Source organism: Elaeis guineensis, chromosome 1, assembly GCF_000442705.2.
Source record: "Elaeis guineensis isolate ETL-2024a chromosome 1, EG11, whole genome shotgun sequence".
Taxonomy (NCBI): domain Eukaryota; kingdom Viridiplantae; phylum Streptophyta; class Magnoliopsida; order Arecales; family Arecaceae; genus Elaeis; species Elaeis guineensis.
The window spans coordinates 114,997,752-115,006,672 of NC_025993.2; the positions used below are offsets into that span (position 1 = coordinate 114,997,752).

At 35.7% G+C, this 8,921-nt stretch overlaps 1 protein-coding gene and 1 pseudogene across 1 annotated transcript; one reads left to right on the forward strand and one right to left on the reverse strand.

Moving 5' to 3' along the window:
- Positions 1-6,324, reverse strand: LOC105038717 (glyceraldehyde-3-phosphate dehydrogenase 2, cytosolic-like; annotated as a pseudogene).
- LOC105038676 (mitotic spindle checkpoint protein MAD2) lies at positions 6,232-8,034 on the forward strand. The gene is made up of 7 exons (XM_010914553.4): positions 6,232-6,522; positions 6,631-6,646; positions 6,779-6,909; positions 7,024-7,144; positions 7,270-7,373; positions 7,526-7,647; positions 7,751-8,034. Exons 1-7 carry the CDS (start codon positions 6,450-6,452, stop codon positions 7,805-7,807), a joined length of 624 nt encoding a protein of 207 aa, XP_010912855.1. The 5' UTR covers positions 6,232-6,449; the 3' UTR covers positions 7,808-8,034.
- Positions 8,035-8,921: the final 887 nt, after the last annotated feature.

An 8,921-nucleotide genomic window follows, 5' to 3' on the forward strand; every position in this document is an offset into this window, starting at 1 on the left:
TTAATAATCACAATTCAACGCATTTGGCATTTCATGGATGTTTCCAATATCCCAATGAAGGAATTTAACCAAAGCCATGGACTCTGGTGGAGAGTAATAACATTGCTTACTTAGCACATAGCTAGCACAGAGGCAGCTCAAAGATGACAAGAATCCAACCTCTAGGCTGGTTGGAGAACTCATGAATGAGCCCAAATTTTGTTCCATGCCATTAACCTGTCAGTTTTTCTCTGTTCAGAGGCAAAATAAGGGAAAATATAGATTGTCAAACGTTAGGTAGCTGCCAAACATTCTAGCCCATAACCTTTTAGGTAGACAAAGTAAGGGATCTGGACTCATTTCAACTCTGTTGCTGTTGGAAACATTGTGAGGAATGATATCATCTTCCAACCTAGTCCAACCCATGATATCAAGTGTTTGGTAATTTAAAAAAAAATTGCCAAATCTCAAAACCTCACAACAGTGCCAAATTCCTCATCTTAATTTAAACAAAATGCAAAGTTGACAGACAGAGACAATCACAGCAACACAAGCATCCAAGTTACATTGCAAGCAAAATGAGCCAACTTTTGGCAAGAAACAAGATTCCAGGTTAAATTGTACAGCAGAAGCCTTCAACAATGAAACTTAATGTTAAGTTCAGTTTCACAAATTGCAAATAAAATGTGAGCCATTATTCAGATTCAAAACAAACATGCACCCTTCCAGAAAAACATTCATTTTAAGGAAACACAAACCACCTATCGTGACTCGACGAAGAACTAGAACCCTGCAAAAAATGTACAAAATTTCTACTTGGTGCTGTGCATGTGTGAGCTGCAAAACTGAAGGCCAAATTAAATTTCAAACTATAATGAATTCTCAAAGCAAGGCAAAATCTTCTCAAAGCAATCATTAAAATTTCAGCCTTGACATCGAAGATGCTCGATCTGTCATAATACATAAATTTAGATACCAAACAAACTACGAGCGAACCAAATATAGACAGCAAAATTAACAATCACAGTATTATTCTTTGGTCACAGATTATATAAGACAGAGACGTCAGAAAAGCTAAGGAACTCATCAAAATTTACAATTTGCATGATGCTGTACATGCTATCACCAAGGAAGTCAGTGGAAACCAAGTCCTCATCAACATAACCCAAGATTCCTTTCAGCTTCCCCTCTGACTCTTCCCTGCAACATAGAGACAAGATCAATAAAAGTAATAATTGACTTGAAGAAAAGCATCATGACATAATATAAACAGATGAATGAACACATCCCACTAATTGATCTTTTAGAGCACACCCACTACATGCAAAAGCATCTAGAGTTTAGTTTTAACGTACGCACAGAGAATAGAAAAAGACATACAACTGCAAGTGCTAGACAAAACCATGTTTGCCTTCCTAAACCCTGCCAGCCAAGTAGGAACTTACTTGAGGCTGGGTCTAGAAGAAAATATAGCAAATGTGGCTCCAGATTTTTCCGTTATTATTAGCACTCAAAACAAACAAAAGTGTTTTTACTACATAATATTTCAACTTTGACAGACATGCTCATTATAATATTCTAGTGAGAATTTTTGGAGAATAGTATTCTAGTTAGAGTTAAAAACACGAACCAGTCAAGCAAGCACCAGGAAGTAATAGTATATCTATATCTGGCTCTCGTTAGAATACCTTGGCAGCTCCAAAAGTGCTGCCAGGAATGATGTTAAAGCTAGCAGCTATTCCACCCTCCACTCCTTGCTAGATGGCCCATCAACTGTCTTCTAAGTGGCTAAAAGATTAGTATTTTAGAAGCTTAAATCCAACAACAGCATGAAACAAAATACCTAATCAATAATTATGAGCATAAGAGGCAAGAAATTTCATTAAATCCTTACCAGTAATCGAGTGCACTGTGGTCATCAAATCCTCCATATGGCCAAACCTGTCTTGGATGACCCTGCCATGATTCACAAAATTCAACATTAACCCTTATTTCTCATTGTCTGTTATATTTTTTGCTAGTAAATGACAGCACTAGGAAGATAAAGATTAGCTTAGCTAGAGGGACCAGGCAGTTGGTGGTGCAGTCTGGCATTGGATATACCTGGCTTGCACTCTTTCTTGTTCACTCCCACAACAAACTTAGGGATACCATTGCTTGGGGCAGAGAAGATGACCTTCTCGGCACCACTCTCCAACCACACCACACAATGTAATAAGGGAGCTCCACAAAAAAATATTCCTACTGGAACTCTAATCTGTTCTTATAGATTCATGATCAGATGCTATACTACTTTAACAGCTATAGCAATATGGCTAAAAGGAAAACGCAGTGGTATTTTCTATTATAAATATTTTTCATTAATTTCATGTTTGGGGTCAGACCAAGTTCTAGGACTCAAGCTGATCATTGCTAACAAAATAAATTCTTAAGCAGTTAAATAAAGTTTCTCTTGCAGCAGCAAACACACTCAAGAGTATAAGAAACTAGTCTTCCCTAAATTGCAAGGTTGAACCTAAGGAGACATTATAATTTGAACAAATTGATGCAAACAAGAAATGACCTTCAGATGTGCAGCAGCCTTGTCTTTGTCAGTGAAAACACCAGTGGACTTGACGACACACTCAGCACCAGTCTCACATCACAGGTTTCCTTGAAAAACCAATCTCATATTAGTTATCCTCAAAGGAAACAACTAATCATAAATTTCAAGAGATAACAATCAAGATGGCAAACAAGTAAAAATACAACACCCTACCGGCAACCAAATACAGTGACTTCCTTGTCACCAAAGAGAAAGGTCTTTGAGTCCTTGACCTTTTAATATCATGATGCTTCCACTGCCTTTGAACAGTATCATACTTGAACATGTATGTCTGCAAAGCATTATCACACTAACACAAGCTATAATCAACTAAAAATTCATGAAATATGTTCTCAAAAAAAAAAAAAATCATGAAATAATTGGTGAGAATACATAAATTAGTCTCATTTAGCCATGAGCATCAAACTTAAAATGCTGCAACTATGGGAAGCTCCATGTTTTATTTAAGATGATATCCCCAAACAATGCTCCACTCCTGAAACCATCAGAAATGAAAATAATGACCGTTGTTTCAACTGTAAGTTCTTGTACTGATTTTTATGAAATAAAGTATTGGTTTTGTTAGGGCCATTCTTAGCCATTATAAGAACCATTGCAATGAGAAATCACAATTTAGAAGCTAAGATATCAATAATTTTTGACTGTGTAACTGCTTACAAAATTTAAAAAAAAAAAAAAAAAACATTCTTTATTAAACTGGTATGGAGATCCCTTTTTTCTTTGGAATAAAACATTCTAATAGGATGAAAAGGGATAAGCTCAGATAAGGCTAACAGTCCTGTTACGTACAAGACCTTATAACATGATTGCAGCTAAATAACAACCATGATACAAGCATGACATTATGGGATGCCTCTCCAAAGATTGATACGGATTTATATCCATGGTACAAAATATAAACAAACAAATCTATACCAATATATATATATATATATATATATGGAAACAAACAAATAAATAAATTCTATGCTGCATGACATGAGGGGTTAATGATATATTAAAAAAAACCCAGCTAGAGCATTTTTGGTAGTGGGGTTGGGTCCCAAAGCATGTTTCTATAACAAAATCAATGTGCCCATTAAAATGGGCTGATCTAACACAAAAGTTAGGATCAAGTGACACATTATTGACCGCATCATCATTGCAAAGCCACAAACAGAATATTCGCAACATTAGAAAAAAAAAAAGAAAAAAATCATCCAGAGGGAATGAAAAGTACAACGACAAGGACAAAGGTGGATTTAGCACCATGATTCCAGAATCATACCCATTGGAAGTCTGTAGCCACTCAATCTTGGCATGAAGCAAATCTAAGGTAGATGGACCACCGGAGTTAAAAAGATAAAACAATCAAATAGAAAAATAGTCCGCTTTTTCGTAATAACTTGTTTAAAAGTACAAAAGACGATGATGATAAGAATAAAGGTATGTCAATGTTTATGGACTACCATAAACATTTATTTAAAAGACCATCTATTTTTAATATTTTAAATGAGAAACGTCAATGTTTGCTGGATCACAGCAATGAAATATCTTTTAAAAGATGTCTCTTTAAAAATATATTTTAAAAATTAAATTAATTGTTTTCTAAGTCTGATCAAAGCTAATCCATTGATCTATGGCAATCTATAACCTCTCCAAAAAAGACTAGCTATGAAATATTATTTGGTTTTGTATAAGTATCCAAGGTCTACTATTTATATAACCGATATGAAAGTAAATACATATTTGCATGGATCTTTACTCGCTCTTCCCGTTTAAGCTTTAATATTCTCATCAAGCTACAAATCCAAATCCATTCACAAATACCACATATCTAATTTAGACCCACGCTACTGTATCTTCTAGTTCACATGGGCTATGGATCGGATTCACTCTAATACCATTTGTAATAACCCAAGACTTCGCTCTAAAAACTAGACAACAAGTATTATTTAGGCTTTTTGATCCTATATTATGTACTTAGGATTTACTAATTGCATTATCAATGATGGACCAAATATCTGTGCAATTATGTATTTAGTCCTACTTCGACTATGCAATGAATATATTCCAAATACTTATATAGGACCAAAGAATCTAAATCATATTTCATCTTTTTTTCTTCAAAGCAATAAGCTGAAATAGATCAGAAGGTTTACGTTTTTATTATAAAAACAAAGAATTTTATACATTATAGTGATCGATCTAATGTCATAAAGCAAGAAGACGAACATTTAGATGTCACAACCAAATCAAATGTCACAAAAAATATTCTCATTTTTGTTTTTTTATAAAAACTCGGTGTATCCAGGATCAATCCAAACCCAAATCTCCGATCCAACAAATTCCTTCATGTATATTCTATAATATAATATCCCACAAGGAATCAATAAGAGTGCTCACCATTGATTCCGATTTTGATCTTCGCTCAAAAATCCAAAAACAATAAGCAAAGAATGAGACCAGAAGGAAATAACTGAAGAAGAAGAATACAGGGGAGAGAGAGAAAGAGAGATAAATGGAGAGATAAATTATTAGACAGACTCATTCTACCATGTATGATATAGGCAAAATCAATAAAAGTTCTACACATTTGCTGATTTTTCATTAATGACTAATCATGATTAACTATGGTGTAGCAGAACCATTAATGACCGAAAATTTTTATTGATCGTGAAATGAAGAGCTGAATCATGTTTTGAACAAAAAAAAAAGAGATGAGGCCCACTCTATGGTTTAGCAGGACTATTAATGGTTTGAAAGTTTTTATTGAATATAAGGTGAAGAGCTTAACTATATTTTGAATAAAAAAGAGGTGGGGCCAAATGTAGAGGAAAAAGTTGCCCATTTGGAAATTTTTTTCTATAGTGGACCCTACTACTATGATCGATCCGATCTTTTCATTTCTACTTACTCATAGCCAGCATAGATTTTATTCAAAACATGATGGACCCTCCTCCTTTTTATTGAAATCATGATTTATCTCTTTTATCTCATAATAAAAACTTTCAAACCATTATTGGTTTCCTATTAAATCACGGTGGATCCAACCTTTTCATCTTTTTTCACTCACAACCCACGTAGATTTTATTCAAAACATAGTGAACCCACTTTCTTTTTTTTAATGATATCATAGTTTCTCTCTTTACCTCGTAATAAAAGCTTTCAAGCCATTAATAGCTTCCGACTCAATTATGGTTAATCATGATTAGCCATTAATGAAAAATTAGCATGCATAAAATTTTTATTGGCTTTGTCTATATTCTATGTGGTAGAATGAGTCTATCTAATAATTTTTCAGAAAAAAAGACTTAAGCTGCTAAGTATGTTAAAGTAGGAAGGAAAGAGAGAGATATGGATGTGGAGGTGGATGCGGTTGGGCACGTCGCTACGGGCTCGGTCAGGTGAGATGGGGTCAAATTATCACGTGAGGGGGGAATGGCTTTGGGAATGTTTATTAAGGAATGCTCTAGGATTCCAACCCGTGTAAACCTGAACCAGCTTGAAACGAACCGGACCGCCAAACGAACCCAAATCCATCGGACGGCAACGTATCACCGCGAATTTAAAGTGAGTGGGTCCCATTTTACCGTTACGAGGAGAAAATTTAAATTGGCGATGCGCCGCTGCAAAGCCCCCACCTGGACGAGAAAGAAAACTAGCCGTTAACTCGCCATTCTTCCCCTCTGCTTCCCATTTATTCCATCTTTTTGTTTCGTTCCCTTCCAGATAACTCTCGCCTCTTTTCTTTCTCTCATCTTTCCCCAATCTCTCTCTCTCTCTCTCTCTTTCACATCTGCGATCCATACCGAGGAAACGCCGACACCATCTAATCATTCTTTCGATAGCCCTTCTCTCGTTCAGATCAGAAAGGAAGAGCAGGATGGCTTCAAGAACCGCCTCGAAGGACATCATCACTCTCAGGGGCTCCGCAGCCATCGTCAGCGAGTTCTTTGGTACTTCCGTTACCCATTCCCCATTTCTTCTTCTCCCTTTCCATTCGTATCTTACAATTTCTTGGAATTTTTACTGATTTATGCTTGTCTTTGGGTCTTTACCTCCAGGTTATGCAGCAAATAGGTAAGAAATTGAAATACCGAAAGAAAGATTTGATCTTTTTTCAATTTTTCTTGTGTTGGTTTCCATGGTTTTTCTCTTTTATATTGGATCTTGAAGACACTTTTCTTGACATGGGAAAGAGATTTAATGCAGCATTCTTTACAATCGAGGTGTCTACCCGGAGGAAAGTTTCACCAAGGTGAAGAAATATGGCCTGTCGATGCTATTGACTCAGGATGAAGGCGTGAAATCGTTCATTGCTAACCTAACTTCCCAATTGTCAGGTAGCTGTTCTCTTCTTTAGCCTATTAGATTTTTCCTTCTTTTGTTTTTTTGTTTTTTTTTCTTTTGGGGTATTCAATCTGATATTGATGATATTTCTCTCTTTAATCGAGAAGAATGGTTGGAAGCTGGGAAACTACAGAGGGTTGTACTTGTGATCATGAGTAAGGCCACCTTGGAGGTCCTTGAGAGATGGAATTTCAACATAGAGACCGATGCTGAGGTTGTCGAAAAGGGGTAAGTTTTCTCTCCATATGAATCCTATGTTCCTTTTAAGCACTAAAAATTAAACATGGAGGAGTTCTCTCTCTTTTATAAATTTACGTTCTTCTGATTATTTGGCTTGCAATGATCTATTTCAGGGTCAGCAGGGAAAAGAGTGACAAAGAAATAATGAGGGAGATTCAGGCGATCATGCGTCAGATTGCCTCCTCCATTACTTATTTGCCATGTCTCGATGAACCCTGTAATTATTATGATTTTTTTTCCTTACATGCTTTTTGATTTGAATGCAATCAGATATAGTCAAAAATTATAATTTGTTAACTTCTTATCTTTTCCATGTCTTTGAAGTATTCATTCTGGTTCTTGTTAGTTCTGACTGTGCCCTTCATTTAGGTGTGTTTGATGTGTTAGCCTACACCGATAAAGATGTCGCCGTTCCATTCGCTTGGATTGAGAGTGATGCCAAACTGATCCAGAACCCCCAAATGGTGAAGTTGCATTCTTTTGATACCAAGGTAGGATCTTACTTGCCTCTTGAGATTTTAAAGATGATCTTTGTGCTAGTTGTGATTGGATTGTGTTATCAGCACTTCTAATTAATTTCTTTGGTTAATGCAGATACATAAAGTGGATACATTGGTTTCGTACAAGAACGATGACTGGGACGAGCAGTAGAACATCTGCATTATGCTTTGTTTAGATGTTACTCTTGTGAATCGTTCATTCACATTGAGGCATAGGATTGTTACATACGTTTTCCTTTGTTGAAGGTGTAACATTTTGTGCTGAAATGTGAAGATGGTGGTGTCTTGTTAAGTTTAAACTTGTTATGGACTGAAATTCTATTGGTAGGTTAATGACTGAAAAAACTTCATTATTTAGATATGGCTACTGTGAACATATATTGCATTTGATGAACTTTCAAAAAGATAGATACAAAATGATTTTTGTTTACAAGCTAGTTTGTCAAGGTGGATCCAACCTCCTTCAACCATAATACAATCTTGACTGATTTGAGGGTTGCAAAAGGAAAAAAATGGCGTTTTGTGACTAAGTTAATAATTGGGGTTCTCATGGGTTCTTAGTTAACTAAGAATGCATATGTATATGCGTGTGTAGAGAGAGAGAGAGTGAGCAAGCTTGATCAGTGATATGAATGCATTCTTCTCTGGTTTTTAGATCACGCAGCACCTTAAGTGCCCTCTAGATCATAATATTGGTGAAATTGTTTAAGTTAATGCATGGATATAACATATGGCTTATAATCAAGAGTGTGAACTAGTAGTAACTTATGATTCTTGAATGTACTTGAGGAATTTGATGAACGACAACATTGTTCGAGTTTGCGAACTAGTTGCATCTTGGAAGCTCTCTTAAGAAGAGTTAGGGGCCGATATCTGAGCCAACTATGTTCATTTATATAAGGGGAAAAAAGTAGGATTATGTAATATTATATTGGAGGATGTTTGGTTCGCAGTCGAAATCAGAATCATAATTCATTGAAGCAGGAATTGGAATGATCATGTGCCACACATTTGTTTCATGATTAAAATCAGAATTAGAATTGAAATAGGATGTAAACACTAGGTAAAAGCCTGAATTAGATTTTGGACAATTGGAGCCTTCCCATTTCCCCTAGAATCTAAATGGGAATAGAACTCTCCTAACCAAAAAGTTGGAATTGAGATTACTCCTATTTCTTGTTCTGGAACCCAACTCCCCCAAGCTAAACATTCTCTGGGTGCATCAGTCTCCTTCAAATCTTCTACATTCATAAAATCTATTTCCA

Bases quoted from the DNA above. Each gene is read 5' to 3' on its own strand.
- LOC105038676 (XM_010914553.4), top strand. From the start codon at position 6,450: ATGGCTTCAAGAACCGCCTCGAAGGACATCATCACTCTCAGGGGCTCC. The intron at 7,145-7,269 runs GTAAGTTTTCTC...GATCTATTTCAG, and splicing joins GCTGAGGTTGTCGAAAAGGG to GGTCAGCAGGGAAAAGAGTG. The intron at 7,374-7,525 runs GTAATTATTATG...CCCTTCATTTAG, and splicing joins GCCATGTCTCGATGAACCCT to GTGTGTTTGATGTGTTAGCC.